Source organism: Microcaecilia unicolor, chromosome 1, assembly GCF_901765095.1.
Source record: "Microcaecilia unicolor chromosome 1, aMicUni1.1, whole genome shotgun sequence".
Classification (NCBI taxonomy): Eukaryota; Metazoa; Chordata; class Amphibia; order Gymnophiona; family Siphonopidae; genus Microcaecilia; species Microcaecilia unicolor.
This window is the reverse complement of record NC_044031.1, coordinates 66,074,501-66,098,064: the sequence shown is the minus strand read 5'-3', so window position 1 is coordinate 66,098,064 and position 23,564 is coordinate 66,074,501. Positions and strand designations below refer to the sequence as shown.

General features: G+C 44.9%; 2 protein-coding genes across 3 annotated transcripts in view; one reads left to right on the top strand and one right to left on the bottom strand.

Moving 5' to 3' along the window:
- GORASP1 (golgi reassembly stacking protein 1) overlaps positions 1-5,650 on the bottom strand; it is a 75,475-nt gene extending 69,825 nt beyond the window's left edge. For both annotated transcript variants that reach the window (XM_030198084.1, XM_030198094.1), the window contains exon 1: positions 5,548-5,650. In XM_030198084.1, coding sequence (XP_030053944.1) covers positions 5,548-5,613 — 66 coding nt within the window. In that variant the 5' untranslated portion in view covers positions 5,614-5,650. The remainder of the gene's footprint in view (positions 1-5,547) is intronic.
- Positions 5,651-5,905: 255 nt separating this feature from the next.
- The window catches only part of TTC21A (tetratricopeptide repeat domain 21A), a 294,579-nt gene continuing 276,920 nt past the window's right edge, over positions 5,906-23,564 (top strand). The window contains 2 exon segments of the mRNA XM_030198073.1: positions 5,906-5,933; positions 12,740-12,869. Of these exon segments, the coding sequence (XP_030053933.1) occupies positions 5,907-5,933; positions 12,740-12,869 (157 nt within the window). The 5' untranslated portion in view covers position 5,906.

Here is a 23,564-nt window from a genome sequence, read left to right as displayed (position 1 = left end):
ACAATTAGACATGGGTATGTTTACTAAGGTACGTTAGTGTTTCTAACGCATCTTTAAATTTAAGGCTCATTAAACGTTAATGCGCCTGTACATTTCTGTGGGCGCATTAGTGTTTAACGTGTATAAACCATTTACGCGCATTAAAAATGCCAACGTGCCTATAGAGCACCTTAGTAAACATAGGCATTAGAAATCAGAGAAAAATCTATTCACATGGCTATAAACTCAGTGCACTGCAAGAAACAGCTTTCTCTTGTTTTCTAGACCACTAACATCAGGAAACACACAGAGGGGCTCATTTTTGAAAGAGAAAAACATCCAAATAAGTGACATAACGCACCATTTGGAAGGATTTCTTCTCAAAACGACCAAATTACTATTTTCTAAACCTATTTTGCAGATGTCTATCTATGCATTTCATCTGCAGTGTGTCCAAATCACAAGGCATGTTGGGGGTATTTCGAAGGCAGGATTAGGGCAGGCTTAGGGTGTGGCTAACTCTTGGACGTTTTACAGCCATAATGGAAGAAAACCAAAACAATTAGCGTAAGAACTTTGGTCTAGACCTGTTTTTAGAACGAATAATACATAAAACGTTGCCTTAAATGACCAGATGACCACTGGAGGGATTCAGGGATGACCCCTCCTTACTCCCCTGAAATGTGAATAAAAATAGTACTCGGAAGCCTCTATGACAATCTCAGATGTTATGATCAGGTCCATTAGAGCAGCATGCAAGTCCCTGGAGTAGTGTAGTCTGGGTGCAGCACAATGTAGACTGATGGACCCAGGCTCATACTTCCCCCTACTTTACACTTGTGATGAAAATTGTGAGCCCTTCAAAACTCACCAGAAATCCAATTTATCCACATATTGGTGCCCCCTTCACCCATAAGGGCTATTATAGTGGTATATAGTTGGGGGTAGTTGGTTTGGGGTGGGTTTTGGAGGGCTCAGCAGACAAGATAAGGAAGCAATGGTGAGATATGTACCTTGGAGTATTTATATAAGTTCCACAGCAGTGCTCCCTAGGGTGCCCCATTGCTCTCATGGGATGTCTGGGGGACCAGTCTGATAAAAATGCTGGCCCCTCCTATATCCCAATGGCTTGATTTGGTGTATTTTTAACTTGTGCATTTTTTTCCAAAAATGGCCTAAAAAGATAAATGCACAAAGCACAAAAGCTTGCATGAAAATGTATTAAAAAAAAAAAGTAGACATTTTCTGCCGGATTCTATATATCGTGTCTAGCGTTCTACACCAAAATCCAAGTGGATTCTATAAAAATGTGTGTAACTTAATTGACTTAACAAGCCAATCAGCGTTTTTAATGGTACAAGCAATAATGAGCACTAATTGGCAATAATTAAAATTTACGCACGCAACTCACTAAGCGTATTCTGTAACGCAGAGCGCCTAAATTCTAATGTGCGCAGCCAAAAAGGGGCATGGTTATGGGTGTTTCGTGTGCATTCCAAAATTTACGTGTGCTGTTATAGAATATGTCCCTCTGCGCCTAAATCTAAGCACCAGTATTTACACCACATTTTCACTGGTGTAAATGGATGCGTGTAGTTCTAGGCACTGGGATAGCAACTAAGCATATTCTATATACTGCGCCTAAATCTAGGCGCTGCTTATAGAATATGCTTAGGCGGAAATTTGTTTCGCCCAGATTTTTTCAGGCGCCATATATAGAATCTAGCCCTTTGTGGTTTTGAAAATGGTCATGTTTTCTATTCGGATTTGGAATGTTTAGCGCAAAACGACTAAAATGAATATTAGAATGGTTATGAAGTAAATAGTTTTGCTAACTTATTTTGAATGTTTTGGGGTATTTTGTATTCAACACGACAAGTTCATAAAGGTCTCACCAAATTTGACAGGAGGAGTAGCCTAGTGGTTAGTGCAGTGGACTTTGATCCTGGGGAACTGAGTTTGATTCCCACTGCAGCTCCTTGTGACTCTGGGCATATCACTTAATCCTCCGTTGCCCTGGTACAAAGTAAGTACCTGAATATATGTAAACCGCTTTGAATGTAGTTGCAAAAACCTCAGAAAGGTGGTATATCAAGTCCCATTTCTCTTTCCCTTTTATTTACTCAACTTCTCTTAATTTTACTTTCCAGAAGGGAATAGGACCTCAGAAACCACCACTGGTGACACCAGCGTTAATGTGGTGAAGCAGGCACCTATATGTGGGTACAGTGGGTTTCTGGTGAGTTTTGGAGAGTTCATAGTTTACAGTGTAACAGATAGGGGAAGGTATGGGCCTAGGTCTACCTGTCTACAGTGTACTGCACCGACTACTACACTACTCCAGGTACTGCATGGACATGGCTATAACATCTGAGGCTGTTATACAGGCTGGTACGTAATATTTTTATCCACATTTTTTGGGAGGGTTGGGGGTGTCAGTGACCACTGGAGGAGTAAGGGAGGGGTCATCCCTGAATCCCTCCAGTTGTCATCTGGTCATTTAGGGCACCCTTTTGGGCCTTATTTGTTCTAAAAACAGGTCTAGACCAAAACGACATTTCAGCCCTAGACAATATGGATTTGTTCCATTATGGCTGTAAAATATCCGAGTGTTAGCGCACCCTAAGCCCACCTCTGAAACGCTCCGACACGCCCCCTTCGGATTTGGACACACTGCAGATGAATTACATAGATAAACGTTTGCAAAATAAGTTTTGAAAATACCGATTTGGACATTTTGAGAAGAAATTTGTCTAAATGGTGCTTTATGACACTTTTTGGACATTTTTCTATTTCAAAAATGAGCCCCTACATCACTTAGAACTCAAGTCACCAACTAAACCTTTTGGATATGCAACTATGAAAGGCTGGCAAACAGATTTCCAATAAAAATTCTAATCTCTCAAGGAGGAGATGGAAAACAAAACTATCTCAACCCATAATAGTGCCATTCTCTAGTCTCGTTCCTTAGATTCCTTCACAGGGTGTGGAAAAAATTCTACCTTAAAAATATACTTTAATTGTAGGTTAGAATTTACTATGACCAGTTTCTGAATGTGTATTACCTCACTGTTTAACTCTAAAGAACAGAGTGATCAGAGTGTTAAGTGATGTGGAGGAGCATAATCGAACGGGGCACCCAAGTTTTCATGAGGGTGTCCTCGCAGGATGGCCCCGCGGAGGGGCGGGGGAAACCCATATTATCGAAACAAGATGGGCGTCCATCTTTCGTTTCGATAATACGGTCGGGGATGCCCAAATCTCAACATTTAGGTCGACTACGAGATGGCCGTCCCGGTTTTCGGCCATAATGGAAACATAGGACGCCCATCTCAAAAATGACCAAATCCAAGCCCTTTGGTTGTGGGAGGAGCCAGAATTCGTAGTGCACTGGTCCCCCTGACATGCCAGGACACCAACCGGGCACCCTAGGGGGCACTACAGTGGACTTCACAAATTGCTCCCAGGTGCTGAACCCTACAAAACCCACTCCCCAAAACTGTATACCACTACCATAGCCCTAAGGGGTGAAGGGGGGCACCTACATGTGGGTACGGTGGGTTTTGGAGGGCTCTCATTTACCACCACAAGTGTAACAGGAAGGGGGGGGTGGGCCTGGGTCCGCCTGGCTGAAGTGCACTGCACTCACTAAAACTGCTCCAGGGACCTGCATACTGCTGTCATGGAGCTGGGTATGACATTTGAGGCTGGCATAAAGGCTGGCAAAAACATTTTTAAAGTTTTTTTTTAGGGTGGGAAGGGGTTGGTGACCACGGGGGGAGTAAGGGGAGGTCATCCCCGATTCCCTCCGGTCGTCATCTGGTCAGTTTGGGCACCTTTTAATGGCTTGGTCGCAAGAAAAAATGGACCAAGTAAAGTCGGCCAAGTGCTCGTCAGGGACGCCCTTCTTTTTTCCATTATCGGCCGAGGATGCCCATCTCTTAATCACGCCCCAGTCCCGCCTTTGCTACGGTGCCAACATGCCCCTGGGAACTTTGGTCATCTCCGCGACGGGAAGCAGTTGAGGACGCCCAAAATCGGTTTTCGATTATGCCGATTTGGGCGACCCTGAGAGGTCGCCCATCTCCCGATTTGTGTTGGAAGATGGGCGCCCTTCTCTTTCGAAAATAAGCCTGCTAGGGAACTTTAGGAATAGAAAAACAACGTATGTCATTTGTATCTATACTTAGGGAGCAATTTATGATTCCAATATATAATGTGTAATCTGATGGTCAAGGGGTGAAGAAGTCTATCAGAGAGGCTATAAATTATGTATGCACATAGTCATTAGTACACTAACCTATGCTCTTACAATAATGAATCTTTCTTTTATGTATTCCTTTGATTCTTTTGTGTTCAAGATGTCAAATTCCCTATATAAGGAACTGGCCTTTTTCCAGAATTCAGAACATACCTTATCTGCTACTAAGACCTGCATATCCTCATATATCGATATATTAATAAAGCAATTGTTAATTTTGAGCACAGGTTACTGTTTTTTTTTTTTTTATTTACTGTTCTACATGGGCACAGAACCCCCTCCCCAGCACTATTTCTGCCACACAACACTCTCTAAGTCAGAAACACACAAAACTGTTTCTAATTTTCTTTTTTGTCTAAGAGAAAACACATCTGCACTATGGGCTACATGTACAGGTTAGAAGTGCTTAGGTTCACAGAACAGCGAGTTTAAAAAAATACATAGCAGAAAATGTATTTATACAGTTTTCTACTGGACACAACATGGTGGTAACCCTTAATGCATGAGGTCCCAAGTGTCAGTGTCGGCATTTTGGTACTTTGTTTTATTTTTTACTTGTTTAAAAATGTTCATCCCCCAATGAAGGGAGTAGAGTTTTAAAGGAGAAAAAAATAATTTTAAAGATACCACTTATACTGTATTCAAGTGCTTCTCTTTTGTGTTCCTATTATTTTGTACCTTTTTTAAATAATTAATTAAGCTTATTTATATCAGACTTTGCTACTCCTTTCCAGGTTCTAATGGGCGTATCGCAAGATGGTATATATCTGCACCTTTTCTTTTGTAAAAAGGTAAAATCTAGGATAAGAAAATTAGTAGAAAGATATACAATCAGTTATTGAGTTCTATTTGAGTTATTTCATGTCATTATTGTACATTTCCATGATTTCCTTAGCAAGAAGAAAAAAACTGAATAAAGGACAAGTTATATTACTAAGTTTCACTATAGCAGCTTTCTCTCTGGCCTAAGGGCAATTTCAGGACAAAACAGCATAAACAACAACCATCTTGCAGCAGACAAACTCGTGAATATTCTATTTTGGATCAATACAAAAAGTAGAAGACAAAAGTCATGTTATGAAACAACTCAAAACGTTACTTCAGTGGAGAATTAGCTGGACCTTCCATCATCAGGGTGCTTGCTGCTCAGACTTGGACATACAGCGTTTCCCACCACAGGAACTGAGTAACAGCAACACCTGCAGCGGCGGCAGCAGCCCCCCAACCCAAAACGAAGTGCAGTGTGGTTTAAGGCGCTTCACCAGAGTAGCATCACTCGGGACTGGCCTGAGAATACAAGAACTCACCCCGTGCACATGATAGCCCTCCCTGCCAACCCCCTCCGCCGACTCGGAGCTCAGAGACAGCCCCATGGCTGCGACTCTCCGGTTGGGAGCAGCTGCTGCTCTGGTGCCGGCCACCACCAGGAAGCGCCGATCGGCTCCAGACATCGCTAGGTGCCAGCGGGAACCCAGTGCTGTGCATAGACTGTGCACTGCCCGTCCACCACCCTCCCCGCTAGGATCGGGGATTGATTTGCCGCCCTGCCTCGTTCGAGGAGATGACGTGTCCCATAGCAACGCTTCCGACTGCTGGTAACTAAGGACGCGACAGCTATACACGGTTGGAACCAGGGAGGGCGCAAGAACAGGGGACGGTACTAACTATGGCTGATACCGACCCGTTTTTCATGGTAAGTGAAGGGCGGACCCTCTCGGCAACGGCCGCGTTACAGGATCGCGGTATGAGGAAAAGAGAGGGGAAGAAGGCCCCCTTGTTAATTTGTAAATAGTGGCACATTTGTCTACAACCCATCCTGTACTGTTTTTAGTCGTTGTGCTTCACCTTAAGCTGAAGGTGAAAATAAAAACGATCATGGGAAGGGAATGGGATTTGAAATATGTCTTTCTGTCGTTACAATTAAAACGGTTTGGGTTTACATATATACAGGTACTGTACTTATATTTTTTTTTTACCTTTTGCAATGAAGGGTTAAGCGACTTGCCTAGATTCACAAGGAAATGCAGCGGGAATCAAACTGGGTTTCCCCTAGTTCTTTGGCAGCGGCGTAGCCAGAAGGCAATTTTTGGGGTGGGCCAACAGATTGGCTGGGTGGGCACTAGAGTTGCCATCTTTTTTGAAAGAGAAAAAAACGGCAACCTGATGCACCCATGCTCTGTGTCCCCTCCCCCCCCCCCCCCACTCCATGCTTAACCTCTACCTCACTCCCCATAACTTCAATGAGGGTTTCAGTGCAGGCTTCAATGACTGCAGGCCAATTGAGAACTAAGGGAAGCACAATACACTGCACTCTGCAGCCCCATTGAGCCATGGTTCTCCAACACACATATGGAGTTGAAGCCAAACACATTCTGCATCCAGAGAATCCTGGCCCTCCACCAACAATGGATACAGAGCACAGCAAGGACATTTTCCCATAAAACTCATCATACAAAGACATTTTGATTTCTAGTGTAATCTCAATAACAGACATATTATAAATTAATAAAAAAAAAAAATATATATATATATATATAAATAAAACAAGTCACTCAGAACCTAGAGCAAATCTACCATGCCAACACTAACTTCTAAAAACAAGGATTCTACCTATGAAAAGGAAGTGCCTTAAATATTATAGTGGGGCCCTAAAATACAAATATATTTATCAGGAAAGCTGAACAAGCCAAATTACTACAGAATGCTACATAGAAACTTCGTGCTAACAGAATACCTCAGTCACACGCAGAGAACACATGCCAAATACAGAATAAGTGACCACAAACTCTAGAAATATAAATTAAACAGAAACCCCAAGAAACTAGACCTTGCATGTAGTAAAACACCAAAGAAACAAGAAAGAAAGGCATTTCCTCCTGTGCAAAATATAAAGGTGGCACATGCCAGGGATGGTGTTAGGGGTTGCAACTAGGGCAATTGTGCTTGGTTCCCTGGCCAGAGAAAGCCTGCCTGCTGGAAGCTGAAGGCGCAGTCTGGTAATGGACTTTGGGGTCCTTTCCTAGATTTCTGTCCTGGACCCAAGCCGTGTTTAATATCAACTCTGGCAAGATGTACATTCCAAATCCAACATATTACAGTCACAACGTTGAAAATAAAATAATGTTTTGTACCTTTTTGTTGTCTGGTCATTTTATTTTTCAAATCATATTGGTCCCAGTCTCTAGTTTCTGCTTCCTTCTGTCTTCTCTTAACTCACATGCCAGGGTCTCCTGTCTATTTGACATTTCTTCTTTCTCCATGTCCATCATCCATCTCCTATCTCTGTTTTCCTATATTTCCTTGTCCAGTATCTCCCATGTGTTCATATCCCCTCATCCATCATCATTCCTCTGTGCACCTATGCTCCCCATGCCCAGCATATCCCTTCTGTGTTCCTATTCTCCCCCTTGTCTGATATCACCCCCCTTCTGTGTCCACATACCCCCCTCTCCAGTGTCCAGCATTGTATCTCTATTCCATATCTCCCTCCCCCCCCTTGTGAGGCATTGCCCCTCTGTGCCCATATGCTATCCTCATACAGCATCTCACATTTGTGTCCCTGTCCCCATGCTCACACCTAATGCCCATCATCTCCCTATGTCCCCTTTCTCCCTCCTCCACACCAATGTGTCCCTCTCCTCTCTGATCCCACCCCAACCAGCTTCTCTTCCTCTAGCTTTCCTTCCCCTTATGCATCTGGCTCTTTCTCCCACTGTAGGTTCAGCATTTGACCCCCTCTTCCTTTATCCCTTTGTCCAGCATCTCTCTTCCTGCCCTCTAACCCCTCCCACAGGTTCAGCACCTTTCTCCCTTTGCTCCAGGCCTCCTTGCAGGTCCAAATCTCTCTCCTTTCCCTTCAGCCATCCCCTGCATATCCAGCACCTCACATATCCGCCCCCCTCACATGTACAGCACCTCTCTCCCTTTCATCCAGCCCCCCACTACATGTTCAGCAGCTCTCTCCCTTTCATCCAGCCACCCCCTGCTCCCTTTCATCCAGCCACCCCCTGCACGTTCAGCACCTCTCTCCCTTCCATCCAGCCCTCCCCTATATGTCCAGCACCTCTCCCCTTCACTTCAACCATCTGCATATCCAGCACATCTCCCCTTTCCCTCCACCCCCCCCCCCCGCATATCCAGCACCTCTCCCCTTCCCTCCAACCTCCCCCCTGTAAGTCCAGTACCTCTCTCCCCTCCAACCCCCTGCCCCTCTCAAGCCCAGCACCTTTCTCTTCCCTTTAGGCCCCTCCCCTCCCCAGGCCAGCACCTCCGCATCTTCCTTACCCTCCCCAACAAGTCCAGCACCTCTCCCCTTCAGCCCACTCTCCTTGCAGGGCAAGCACCCCACTGTCTTCCTCATCCCCCCCCCCCCCCGCAAGTCCAGCACCTCTGCCTTCCCATCAGCCACCTCCCCTTGAATGGCCAGCACCCCACTGTCTTCCTCACCCTCTCCCACCCCCGCTCCAGCACTTGCATTTAACGCTGTCAGCACTGCCACTCACAGATGCGGCGTCCTGCTCCTGCACTTCACAGTCTCTCACCCCCGCAGCAGCGCACTTCGCTATTGGCACTGCCTGACAGCAACTCACAGACGCGGTGCTGATGTCCTGCTCCAGGGCCTTCTCTCTGCCGCATACCACCCTGCGTAAACAGGAAGTTGCATCATCGTGGCAGAGGGAAGGCCCCAGAGCAGGACGTTGGCGCCGTGTCTGTGAGTTGCTGTCAGGCAGCACCAATAGCAAATTGTAAGCGCTGCCACGGGGGTGGGAGACTGTAAGGTGCAGGAGCAGGGTGCCGCGTCTGTGAGACACTGCCACTGGCAGCGCAGACAGCATTAAATGCAAGTGCTGTAGCGGGGGTGGGAGAGGGTGAAGATTGGAAGACACAGAAGTCTTGGGACTCTACTTCTGGGTGGGCCTGAGGCAATACTGAGTGGGCCTAGGCTCATCCAGGCCCATCTGTAGCTACGCCCCTGGCTCCGGGGCTTTCCTTTGCCGCATCCCACTCTGCGTAAACAGGAAGCTGCATCAGCATGGCAGAGGGAAGACCCCGGAGCAGGACGTCGGCGCTGCGTCTGTGAGTTGCTGTCAGGCAGCGCCAATAGCAAATTGTAAGCGCTGCCGCAGGGGTGGTAAACTGTGAGGTGCAGGAGCAGGATGTTGCGTCTGTGAGGTGCTGCCACTGGCAGCGCAGACAACATTAAATTTAAGCGTTGTGGTGGGGGTGGGAGAGGGTTAGGACTGGAAGTCTTGGGACTCTGCTTCTGGGTGGGCCTGGGCCTATCCAGGCCTACCTGTAGCTGCGCCCCTGCACTGCACTAACAATTAGGCTGCTCCTCCAAAGGTAAAATAAATGAATAAATGAACTGTTTAATGTATATTCCCGATTTGATAGACCGCCTAATCAGTCAAGGCGGTTAACAAAGCATGTGTTTAGCCTGCTGGTTTTCCCGTGTGTGTTTTCTTTTGCTTCTGGAGCTTCAGCCCTTGTTCAGTCTGTTGCCAGCACTCCTTGATACTGAAGCTCCAGCCTCAGCCTTGTTCCTTGACTTGACCATTGCTTTAAACCTGCCTACTGCCGGAACCCGGACATTCCCTGCCTGTCTGCCTTGCTTTCGCCTAGGTGCCTGGGGGCACTCCTGGATCCTCATTCCTGCTGTTCCTGCTTGCAACAGTTCTGGTTTTTCCTGTAAGTCCTGCCGGCTGCCCGAACCTGAGGGCTCAACCCTCGGGGAAAGGTGGCTAAGCGTAGGTGAAGCCTAGGTCCAGTGTGTTCCTGTCCAGCGGGTTCCGGTCCCGTGGGTTCCGCTCCAGTGTGTTCCAGTCCAGCGGGTTTCACTCCTGTATGTTCCAGTCCAGTGGGGCCACTCCAGTGTGTTCCAGTCCAGCGGGCTCCACTCCAGTGCGCACCCGTCCGGTGCGTTCCAGTTCCGTGTATTCCTGTGTAGAACTCCAGTCCGGGGTTCCGGTCCAGTCTTGTCTCGTCTCTACCTTGAAGGTGATCTTGCCTGCCACTGCCGCTCCATGGTAGTGGCCCAAGGACTCACAAACCCAGTGCTCCTGGGGAAGAAGCCTGACAGTATGCCAAGGTCCTCAAGAACGCGACAGTAAGTGAATGAATAAAGGTATCAGATGGTTGAATTTGCGAGCACAACAGGACTCTTGCTGTTGTGTTTTAATTGTTGAGAAGAAATACTAGCATAAATGGCATTGTAATAATTTAAGTAGGATATCAAAAATGGTTGTATGACAGCATGGAATGCTGAAAAATCAATGAGGCTGCATAACTACCTTGGAGATTTGAATCTGAAAACATAGCTTAGAATCTAAAGTAATTCCCAAGTACTGAAAATACATCTTGCAATTGGAAGATTGAAAAGGACTAGAATCAGCAATGATGGGTAGGTGTCCTGTTACCCAAGCCACCATTTTATCAGGGTTCAGAACTAATCTTTGCCATCTTCCAGCCATCTAGCAAAGGAATCAAGGCCTAACCTCTATGATACTAACGATCAAGCTCTACCACTCTAAACTGTATGTCGAATAGGGTCTCCCTATAGTCGATGATCCAATGTATGGTACAATCTAACCTACTACTCAGAGATATTCTTACAACACTTTATGTATTTTTCCTTATCATGTATGTCCGCAAATAGTAATTACTTACACCATGAGCTATCCCATATAAATCATGTCCATGTGTGTCTCCATATATGTATGCACCCTAACGTAATACCATTTATAATCCTGTTACACGGAAATGGCAACCGCCATTCTGGCAAATGTAAGCCACATTGAGCCTGCAAATTGGTGGGAACATGTGGGATACAAATGCTACAAATAAATAATAAACATTGTAGTGGATTGAAAATAATTTTAGTAGGTAAGTTTGGGAAGATTGCATACAGAAACACTTTGATACTGTGTGATTGGATAAGGTGTAATAGCAGCATGTAGTAAGTGGAGATCTCAGCAATCAAGCCATGATTGAGTGGAATTGCCTGACCCCATAGCGACGCCCACAAGGCTCCCAACCCCCTGAAGACTTCAAGTCCCATGTAAGCCCATATTTACTACTGCTACTACCAGTTATCATTTCTGTAACACAATTAAACATATACAGCTCTGTACAAAAAACATGTAAGAGACAGTCTTTGCTCAGCAGAGCAGATGCCAAATTTAGGCAGCATCATCAAATACTTAGGTTGAAGAGGACCCGTGTGCCAGAAAGTGTTTTAATAACAGCTTTCTTGCCATTTTGAGCCTATCTGGCCTGAAACTCCAAAGGCAGATGAAAAACTGTGTAGAATGCTTTATTAATTCTGTGAGAGGGTGATTAAAATGGTTGAGAGGGCCTGTTTCACCAAGCAACTGAATTTAGCTGAGAAATCAGCCTAGGAACTTATTTCAGTTAAGGAAAGATATACAGAGTGATCGGGGTGTTAAAGGGGATCTCTAGTAATGACTTTGAGTGGCATTTTCAAAAGAAACGTCTAAGTCAGAATTTGGACGTTTTACAAAGACGTCCAAATTCCGAACCAGGAAGAAGGACATTTTTGAAAAAGCTGGACGTCCATCTTTTGTGTTCGAAAATACCATGGACATCCTGTGATTTGGATGTTTTGCGATTTGGACGTCTTTGATGTTCAGCTATTAAAAAAAAAAACGTACAAGTGTAAAACGTCCAAAATCAAGCCATTGGGACGTAGGAGGAACTAGGATTTTTAGTAGACTGGTCCCCCTGACATCCCAGGACAGCAGTAGGGCACCCTACGGGGCACTACAGTGGACTTCATAAAATGCTCCCAGGTACATATCTCACCATTGCTCCCTTACCTTGTGTGCTGAGCCCCCCAAATCCCACTACCCCCAACTGTACACCACTACGGTTGAAGGGGGCACCTATATGTGGGTACAGTGGGTTTCTGGTGAGTTTTGGAAGGCTCACAGTTTCCTCCACAAGTGTAACAGGTAGTGGGTGTATGGGCCTGGGTCCACGTGCACTACACTACTACTAAACTACTTCAGGGACCTGCATGCTGCTGTCATGGACCTGAGTATGACATCTGAGGCTGGCAAGTAATGTTCTTCAACACACTTTTTGGGGGTGGGAGGGGGTTAGTGGCCACTGGGGGAGCAAGGGGAGGTCATCCCTGATTCCCTCCAGTGGTCATCTGGTCAAAGTTATTTAGAGCTTCCTCCAGTTCAATGGATCTTCTATCAGTGAAAACTGTGCAGAAACTCATAGGGGATTGCTCCCTAGGAATGGAAAGAAGCAGTGGTAGTCTCACACACTAAAAAGAGGTTAAGGGAGAAATCACCTGTATACGTTTGGCTGATCTCCAACTTTCCTATATATACACAAGTATATATAGGCGGAGAAGCTGAACTTTCCAGTGATATCACTGGTGTAAGGAGTAGTGCGTCCTTGAGGTTGTCACTTTTCTCTGCCTCTAGCAGATATATCAAAATTAGCAGTCTGTTTTCTCTTTCACATTAGGCTGGTATATTGTACTACAGTCGAGAAAAATACTTCCGCCATGTGCAGAATATTGCAAGAGAAGGACTAAGAAAATATGCCAATGACCCAGTACTACTTTTCTTCAAGATATATGGAATCCTGATGGAAGGTAATACGGTGATAACAGTAAATATAGAGCTGTAACTAAAAGTAAAAGAAGCCTTAATATTAAAAATAAAATTTAAAATTCAGATATAGATCCTGCTGTTTCATTTTGTTAGTTTAACCAACAAAAAATATAAAAAATCTCCCCTGCTTTTCACAGTCTACCATTTTATTTATTTTTCTGTATTTCTATCATTGTTTTATAATTCTGTATTGAAAATATACTTCATGAATATGCATAATGGAGTTGGTGTTTAGTTTAACATAAACTGTTATCCATATTAGAGCAAATTCGTATCCTTTAGCATATTTGAAGTTCTTGTGGAGGGGCATTTTTGAAAGGGACGTCCTTGCAAAACAGTGAAATGCAGGGATGGGGAAACCTATATTTTTGAAAAAAGATGGACGTCCATTTTTCATTTCGAAAATACTGTCAGGGACGTCCCTAGACATGGACGTTTCTGACTTTTGGCAATTTTCAAAACCAAAGACGTCCATGTCAAAAATGTCCTAGTGCAAGCCATTTGGACGTGGGAGGAGCCAGCATTTCTAGTGCACTGGCCCCCCTGACATGCCAGGACACCAACTGGGCACCCTAGGGGGCACTGCAGTGGATTTCATAAATTGCTCCCAGGAACATAGCCCCCCAACCCCCCCCCCAAAACCCACTACCCACAACTGTACACCACTACCATAGCCTTTACGGGTGAAGGGGGGCACCTAGATGTGGGTACAGTGGGTTTGTGGTGGGTTTTGGAGGGCTCGCTGTTTCCTCCACAAATGTAACAGGTAGGGGGGCTATGGGCCTGGTCCACCTGTCTGAAGTGCACTGCAGTACCCACTAAAAATGCTCCTGGGACCTGCATGTGTTGTCATGGACTTGAGTATGACATCTGAGGGTGGCATAGAGGTTGGCATGATATATTTTTAAGATGTATTTTGAGGGTGGGAGGGAGTTAGTGACCATTGGGGGAGTAACGGGAGGTCATCCCCGATTCCGATGGTCATCTAGTCATTTTAGGCACCTTTTTGTAAGAAAAACACGTCTGGGTGAAAATGTCCAAGTGTTAATCAGGGACATCCTTGTTTTTTTCAATTATGGGTCAAGGACCTCCAAGTGTTACGCACACCCAAGTCCCGCCTTCGCTATGCCTCCAACACACCCCCTTGAACATTGGACGTCCTTGCGACGGACTGCAGTTGGAGACGTCCAAAATCGGGTTTTGATTATACCGATTTGGACGTCCCTGGGAGAAGGACGTCCATCTTTCAATGTCGAAAGATGGAAGTCCTTCTCTTTCGAAAATGAGCCCAATAGTATCAAATTTATAGTACAAATTATTATTAATATTTTTATTTATTATTTAGGATTTTTTTAAGAGGTAACAATTTATAGATATTCCTTAATCACAGAATTTTCTTAGTGCATTCACTCATGCATGCATACAGATGAAGAAAATGTATCAATTTTATGTCCAGTTATTTACTATGGGTTTCTTTTATAAAGCTGCACTAGCGATTCCTGCACGGCAAATGAAAGGAAGCTCATTCAGTTCCTATGGGCTTCCTCTCACTTTTCACGTGAGAATCGCTAAACGGCTTTTTGAAAGAAGCTCTATCTTTCTAGATGACTGGTCTAGCAGGAGCAGACAAGGGTTTCTCAGACACCTCTGTACTCCAATGGATCCTTAACAGAATGTTCTCATTGTATGAAGGATGCCTCTAATATTTTACAGAACTTTGAGTCACACTGTAGTATATTGTCAATATAAAACAACTCAGCTGGCAAGCTCATTGACCATGCCCTTTTTAAATTATTTTTGTGATTAGTTAGTAGCAGCAGCAGCAGCAGCAGCACATGGCTTGGATATCAAAAGGGACCTGTACCATTTCTTTATTTCAATCCTTTTTCATCTTCATATGCATTATACATCACACCAGTCTGTGTCTGGCAAAATATTCCAGTGTAATTGTCATTCGCTTTCAGTCATAGAATCATAGAAAATAATTGCAAAGACCATATAGCCTATCCTGTCTTTCCATCCTTGTTAACTGTCCTACCTCAGAGATCCTTTGTGCTTGACCAATGGTTTCTTGAATTCAGGTACAGTCGTCATCTCCTAGGAGGCTGCTCTCATCCACCATTCTCTGTCTACAAAGAAATAGGTCATTAGATTACCCCTGGGTCTGTTCCCTTTCACCTTTATTTTATAACCTTTTATTCCAGATCTTCCTTTCAACAGAAAGAAGCCCACTTCATTTGCATTGATACCATGGAGGTATTTAAATGTGTTTATCATATCTTCCTTTCTGCTTTCTTTCTTTTTTTTACAGAGTTTATATATTTAAATCCTTAAGACTGTCCTAATGTGCTTTATGTTGAAGACCATTGAAGATTTTAGTAGGTGGACTTATTCCATCCTATATATAATCTTTTGAAGGCACAATCACAAGAATTGTATACAGTACCCAAATAAGTTCACACCAAAGACATATAAGAACATAAGAATAGCCTTACTGGGTCAGACCAACGGTCCATCTATCCCAGTATCCTGCTTTCAACAGTGGCCAATCCAGGTTACAAGTACCTGGCAGAAACCCAATTAGTAGCAACATTCAATGCTACCAATCCTAGGGCAAGCTGTGGCTTCCCCCATGTCCATCTCAATAACAGACTATGGACTTTTCCTCCAGGAACTTGTCCAAACCGTTTTTAAATCCAGATATGCTAACCACTGTTACTATATCCACTGCCAGTAAGTTCCAGAGCTTAACTATTCTTTGACTGAAAAAAATATGTTGTCATATTTGTTTCAAACGTATTTCCATATAATTTTATTGAGTGCCCCTTGGTCTTTGTACTTTTTGAAAGAGTGAAAAATTGATTCATTAAAACCCGTTCTACACCACTGAGGATTTTATAGACCTCAATCCTATTCCCCCTCAGCCATCTCTTTTCCAGTCTGAAGATTCTTAACCTCTTTAGCCTTCCCTCATATGGGAGGAGTTCCATCCCCTTTAACATTTTGGTGGGTCTTCTTTGAACCTCTTCTAATTCTGCTATAGCTTTTTTGAGAAACGGCAACCAGAATTGAATGCAGTACTTAAGGTGAGGTTGCACCATGGTGCAATACAAAGGCATTATAATATTCTTGGTCTTATTGTGCATCCCTTTCCTAATAATTCCTAGTATCCTGTTTGCTTGCCACCACTGTACACTAGGCAGAAGATTTCATCGTATTGTCTACAATGACACCTAGATCTTTTTTGAGTGCTGGCTTTTAAGGTAACTATGATTTGGATTATTCTTCCCAATGTGCATCACTTTACATTTGTCCACATTAAATTTCATTTGCCATTTGGATGCCCAGTCTTCCAGTTTCCTAAGGTCTTCCTGAAAATTTTCAGAATCTGCATGTGTTTTGACAACTTTGAATAGTTTTCTGTCATCTCACTCGTCGTCCCGTTTTCTAGATCATTTATAAATATGTTAAACAGCACCGGTCCCAGTACAGATCCCTGTGGCATGCCATCATTCACCCTCCTCTATTGAGAAAAATGGCCATTTAACCCTACTGTGAAGAAAGAGTGGGGCCCTTTTACAAAGGTGCACTGAAAAATGGCCTACAGTAGTGTAGATGTGTGTTTTGGTCAGGGCCGTGCCAAGGGTCTGTGGCGCCCCCCTGCAGAAGATCAGTTGGCGCCCCCAGCGCCCCCCCGCAGATGAACAGTTGGCGCGCGCGTGCCCCCTCCCCCCTGTGAAAATGATCGCTGCCCTCCCATCCACGCTCCTCTCTCCCCTGCCCTGCCCTCCCGCTCCCATGTCCCAACTGCCCGCCCTCTTCTCCCCCCCAACAAGATCCCTTTTAAATTTACCTCCGTCCGGCAGCGAAGGCGCAGTGTCAGTGAAGGAGGCGGCACTCCCGACGTCTCTACTAGTCTTCCCTTCGCTCAATGTCCCGCCTTCTTCTGACTGAGCGAAGGGAAGACTAGTAGAGACGTCGGGAGCGCCGCCTCCTTCACTGACGCTGCGCCTTCGCTGCCGGACGGAGGTAAATTTAAAAGGGATCTTGTTGGGGGGGAGAAGAGGGCGGGCAGTTGGACATGGGAGTGGGAGGGCGAGGTAAGCATGGTGCGGCGGGGCGCCCCCCAGAGGACGGCGCCCTCCTGCCGTGCTTACCTCGCTTACCGTGTTGGCACAGCCCTGGTTTTGGTGCATGCACAGAATCATTTTTCAGTTCACTTATAAAAAATGCCTTTTTTTATTTTTGCCGAAAATGGACATGTGGCAAAATGAAAATAGATGCACGTCCATTTTGGGTCTGAGACCTTACTGCCAACCATTGACCTCGTGGTAAGGTCTCACGCAGTAACCAGGCGGTAATGGTCTATGCGCGTAGAATGATGATTACCGCCCCTGCACCAGAAAATAAAAATATTTTCCAGCGTGCATAGCGGACACATGTCAAAAATGAAATTACCACAAAGGCCATGCGGTAGCCGGGCGATAACTCAAAAATTGACGCATATTGGGCACGTGTAGGTGCCTATGCTGCTTAGTAAAAGGGCCCCAGTGTATTTTAAGCCTATAAAATGTATTGGTTATTTTCCTGCATTGATTATGTTCTGAAGAGTATTTCTCTAGTTTGTCCAGCAGATGGTGCATGTTTATACTTAAAGCTGTTAGAAAGGACAGACTTCTCTTTCTTTTAGTTGGCACACGGATAATAGGAAGTGCCTGTAGTGATGTAACCAGTTTTTATTTGAAACTTGACTCTTCTGGGTTCTGATTGGCTTGGAGTTTGAAATTACCCAGCAGATGGTGGCTGTTGCTTCAGTTCAGTTTCAGCCTGGGAGGAAAGAGAGACAGATCTCTTTGCTGAGGTTTGGTGAATTATATATCCTGACCTCCCAGGTACTGTTTAGACAGTATGTACATGTTTAGTTAGTTTTCTAATTGATCCATTTTTCAGTTACTTGTTACTGTTTGCTATTTGCACTTTTTTTTGGTTCATTGTTCCAGTGTGACAATAAACCTGATTAGTTTGTTGACTCTGCCTGTCTGGACTGATAAAGAATGCTGGTGGCTTTGTGCTGGGTCTGTGAGTGCTTTCTGGGAACTGTGGGACCACGGGAGTGTGGCCTCAGTAACCTAGAAATCACTTGAGATAATTGGAGAGCAGGCGACTCGCCCAGAGATGGTTGTAACCCAGTCGGTGGGAGGAGGGTGCTAGTGTAGAGCACAAGTGGCAGATGCAGGTGGACCTGAGCTGTGCTGGGGACAGACCCTCTAAGTGGCCGCAGGGTAACCCCAGGCTGGTGGCTAGGCATTTCGTGACACATAATTCCTAATCCACAGAAAGACATTGCCTCCTATCCCATGACTTTTTAATTTTCTCAGATGGATCTTTGTCAAAAGCTTTCTGAAAATCCAGATACACTACATCAACCGGCTCACCTTTGTTCACATGTTGATTTACGCCTTAAAAGAAATGACGCAAATTGGTGAGGGAAGACTTCCCTTGGCTGAACCCATGCTGACTCTGTCTCATTAAACCATGTTTAGAGAATGGCACAGGGACAAAGTTTGTTCCCATCCCCACCCTGTCCACGCAGGTCCTGTCTCTGTCCCCACCCATCCCCGTGGGCCCTGTCTCCATCTCTGCACTGTTCCCGTGGGCCCTGTCTCCATCTCCACACTGTCCCCGTGGGCCCTGTCTCCGTCCTCACCCCATCCCTGCAGGTTCTGTCCATACCCCATCCCCATGGGCTCTGTCCTCAAACACCTTATGATTTTATATTTAAATCTTTTTACTAAAGAATAAAAAGAACGATATGATGTGCAGCTGTTTTTTATAAATCACAAATAGAAAACAATAATAACAATAATAGAACCAGGGGACATAAAATGAAGCTAGAATGTGGTAGATTTAAAACAAATAGGAGAAAGTTTTTCTTTACTCAGCACGTAGTTAGACTCTGGAACTCGTTGCCGGAAAATGTAGTGGCAACAGTTGACCTTGCTGAGTTTAAAGGGGGTTTGGACAGATTCCTGAAGGAAAAGTCCATTGAACATTATTAATTTAAATTTTTGTTTTGGTTTTGGTTTTTGCCGGGTTCTTGAGGCCTGGATTGGCCACTGTCGGAGACAGGATGCTGGGCTTGATGGACCCTTGGTCTTTTCCCAGTATGGCGGTGCTTATGTTCTTATGTTCTAACTATAACCTAATCCTCCCCCCACCACCTCCCTCTACCCTTCCAACTCCAATACATGCTGATTTCTACTACCCCTAGGAATCCTAATCCACACTGTTAAAATGTCCAGGGGTACAAAATACAACCCGTTCTGTATTCCCTAGCAGGGGAGAAATATGCCCTATGAAGCACTGCTTTAATCTGTGGATGAATAAGTCATCAACAATCTCAGGATTCAGTCTAGCTCTCCTGTCTTCCACAGTCCTTCCTGCAATAGAAGATGTCTTCTTAGAAGATGTGCGGGTAACAGGAATGTACAGGATCCCCCAGGCAAATTTTGCTAGTTGTGGCAAGCATATTTGCTTGTTTTTCAAAAAAATCAAAATATCATTGTTTGCATCACTCAAACATAATAACAGTCCAGTTCATTAACAGGCTTCAAAGTAGAAAATGACATGGGGACAAAGTTTGTCCCCATCCCCATGGACTCTGTCCCCATCCCCGCCCCGTCCCCCATGTCATTCTCTAACCATGTTTGTCTATATGTTCCATAATTCTATTCTTTATAATAATTTCCACTATTTTCCCCAGCACTGAAGTCAGGCTTACCAGTCTGTAATTTCCCAGATCACCCCTGGACAGTGGCATAGCCAGACAGCCAATTTTGGGTGGTCCTGAGCCCAAAGTGGGTGGGCACAAAATGCTCTGTGCCCTGCCCAACCCCACCTCAAAATATAAATACTTTAGCTAATGAGAATCCTCAAACTCTGTCAGCTGAAGATTTTCTCTGAAGGTGGCCAGAATTCCCTTTTATCAAGCTTGGCAGGCAGCAGCAATGTCCCTAAGCCACCGATGCCGGCACCCCATGCATGCTTAGTTGTTGGTGGCTCAAGGATGCTGTTGCCGACTGTAGAGCTTGGTAGTTCTGGCCATCTTTGGAGGAGGTCTTTAGCTGGGGATGCGTGGGGATCCCTACCAGCTAAACAGCAAGGGTGAGGACTGGTGTTAGACCTGCTTGGGGCCAGGTCAGAAAATAAAGGAGGGTGCCCCTCCCTGATTCCCTCTCCTCCGATTTCCCCACCTGCCATTACTATCAAACCAACAGACCCTCATCAAATACAGAACAAGTGATCACAAATTAGAAATAAAAATATTTAGACAAAAAATGAACTCGGAATCCCAAGAAGCTAAACTTAGCATTATTACAACACTGGAGACATGAATGGGACTTGATATACTGCCTTTCTGTGGTTTATCTTTGCATCTACATTAAAAGCAGTTTACGTGGAGGGGCATAATCGAAAGGGGTGCCCAAGTTTTCCTGAGGAGGACGTCCAGGCGAAGGGATGGGGAAACCCGTATTATCAAAACAAGATGGGCGTCCATCTTTCGTTTCGATAATACGGTTGGGGACACCTAAATCTTAACATTTAGGTCGTCCCCAGAGATGGTTGTCTTTAGACTTGGTCGTTTCTGATTTTCGGCGATAATGGAAACTAAGGACGCCCATCTCAGAAACGACCAAATACAAGCCCTTTGGTCATGGGAGGAGCCAGCATTCATAGTGCACTGGTCCCCCTGACATGCCAGGACACCAACTGGGCACCCTAGGGGGCACTGCAGTGGACTTCATAAATTGCTCCCAGGTGCATAGCTCCCTTATCTTGTGTGTTGAGCCCCCCAACCCCCCCCAAAGCCCACTCCCCACAACTGTACACCACTACCATAGCTCTTATGGGTGAAGGGGGGCACCTAGATGTGGGCAAAGTGGGTTTCTGGTGGGTTTTGGAGGGCTCACATTTACCACCACAAGTGTAACAGGTGTGGGGGGGTGGGCCTGGGTCTGCCTGCCTGAAGTGCACTGCACCCACTAAAAGTGCTCCAGGGACCTGCATACTGCTGTCATGGAGCTGGGTATGACATTTGAGGCTGGCAAAAAAATAGTTTTTGAAGTTTTTTTGAGGGTGGGAGGGGGTTAGTGACCACTGGGGGAGTAAAGGGAGGTCATCCCTGATTCCCTCCGGTGGTCATCTGGTCAGTTCAGGCACCTTTTAATGGCTTGGTTGTAACAAAAAAAGGACCAAGTAAAGTCGCCCAAGTGCTCGTCAGGGATGCCCTTTTTTTCCATTATGGGTTGAGGACGCCCATGTGTTAGGCACACCCAAGTCCCGCCTTCGCTACACCTCCGTGAACTTTGGTCGTCTCTGCGACGGAAAGCAGTTGGGGACACTCAAAATCGGCTTTCAATTATGCCGATTTGGGTGACCCTGGGAGAAGGATGCTCATCTCTTGATTTCTGTCGAAAGATGGTCATCCTTCTCTTTCGAAAATAAGCCTGATAGTATATACAGGTTCTTATTTATACCTGGGACAATGGAGGATTAAGTGACTTGCTCAGAGGCACAAGGAGCTGCAGTTAGAATCAATCCCAGTTCCCCAGGATCAGGGTCTGCTACACTAACCACTAGGCTACTCCTCTACTTCTAAAACAGAAATGCATTTCCTTTTCTACTGAACACAATACAAAAACACTTGCTATGCACATTTCCAAAAGCTAACATATTCCATTTAAACCACTCAAAATAAAATGCTTTGTTTCTACCTTTGTTGTCTGGAGATTTTATTTTTTCATCTTGCTGGTTCTAGTTTTTTTTTTCTGCTTTCCTGTCTGTCGTCTGCTAATTCTCCTTCAAGCTGCTGCAGTCCATTTGTCTTTTCTCCTCTCTCCTGTCTATTTCATCACTACACCTGCCTCTAACATATTGATCTTTCCTTTTTTAGCTCTTTTCTGCCTCTCTCTCACTCTTCTCCTCCTTTTTACTTTTCAACTACCTATCAAATTTCCATCTTCTTTCACCCTCTAGCACATCCATTCCCCATCTCACCCCTTCCCCAGCCTTACAATCCCTGTCATCTTTAATCTACTCCCCATTAACCATATTTCTATACTCTGTGTGCCATCTGGTCTTGGTGATTTATCACTCTTAGCTTGTTAATTTAGCTCAGTACAATGCACTCCATTTAAGTGCACGTCGGATAAGCGCATGCTGTGTTTAACTTCATGCCGTACTTTGATCCCGTTTTTGGCACCATCAATTTCTATAGGGACAAACTTCGGTTTAGCGCACCACTGATAAGTGCAAAATTTGCTTATATGCATGGTTCAAGACCGCTCCTCTGCAGGAAAGACTCCGCATAAGTGCGCGCATGGAATATGGAAGCCGATTGGCGCATGACAACCAACGAGATTTCAAATTTACTGTCTCTTTAACTGCTACAGGCAGAATAAGCGAAAGAATGTTGTTAGAGCGTACACCGGGGTTGTCATCATGGCGGAACTGTAAGACTTTAACACTGGATGAACAAATAGAAGTTCTTTAAAAATTAGAAAACAAAGTTAGGCATCTATTGCTAAAGAATATGGTGTCAATCCCAGTCAAATTTCACATGTCTTGAAGCAGAAAGACCAGCTTCTGGAAGACTGGCAAAACAATACAAACCCACAATGGAAATGAAAACGGGCAGGAAAAGCTGAGGAGGTAGAAGATGCTCTTCTTCGGTGGTTTTCTCGAGTCAGGAGCAGATAGTTTCCTTTCAGTGGTCCACTGCTTATGGAGAAAGCTAACCAGCTAGCTGAAAATCTTGGACTAACTGAATTCAAAGCCACTGTTGGATGGTTGGAAAGATGGAAGGAGAGGAACAGCATAAAATTCAAGAAACAACATGGTGAGAAACAAGACGCTGATGACTTTGGTGCTGAAAATTGGGTTGTTTCAGTTCTTCCTACCATCTTGAACGAGTTTGCACCTCGTGACATTTTCAATGGTGACGAAAATGGTCTCTACTGGCGAGCGATTCCTGATGGAACACTTGCATTCAAACATGCCGAAACTACTGGAGGTAAAACATCGAAGGACCAACTGACAATCCTCCATTGCTGCAATATGGATGGGAGTGAGAAGTTGGAACCCCTCGTCATTGGAAAGAGCAAACAGCCCCGTTGCTTCAAGAAAGTTAAGCAACTTCCTGTGTCATACGAGGCTAACGCAAATTCATGGATGACTGGGGGAATTTGAAATCAGTGGCTAAAGAAGTTAAACACTAGAATTTGGGCACAAAAGCGTCAGATTTTGTTGCTTTGTGATAATTGTGCTGCACACAGGGATGATGTCAGGCTGTCTAATGTCAAGGTGGGCTTCCTGCCACCAAACACTACCTCTCTGATCCAACCTATGGACCAGGGCATAATAGCCAATTTCAAACAACATTATCGGGCTCTTGTGCTGTGTCGTCTGATAGCATTATGGATGACCAGCCTGGCAAGGATAAACATGCTGTTGAACTGGCTCGTAATCTATCACTTTTGGATTTCCTACATATGTAGAAAGAAGCCTGGAATCATGTTATACAGGCAACCATTGTGAACTGCTACAAGTGGGCAAGCTTTGTTAAGGATGTGGAGAGGGACGAAACAGATGCAGCTGTTGCAAACGCGTCAGATGAA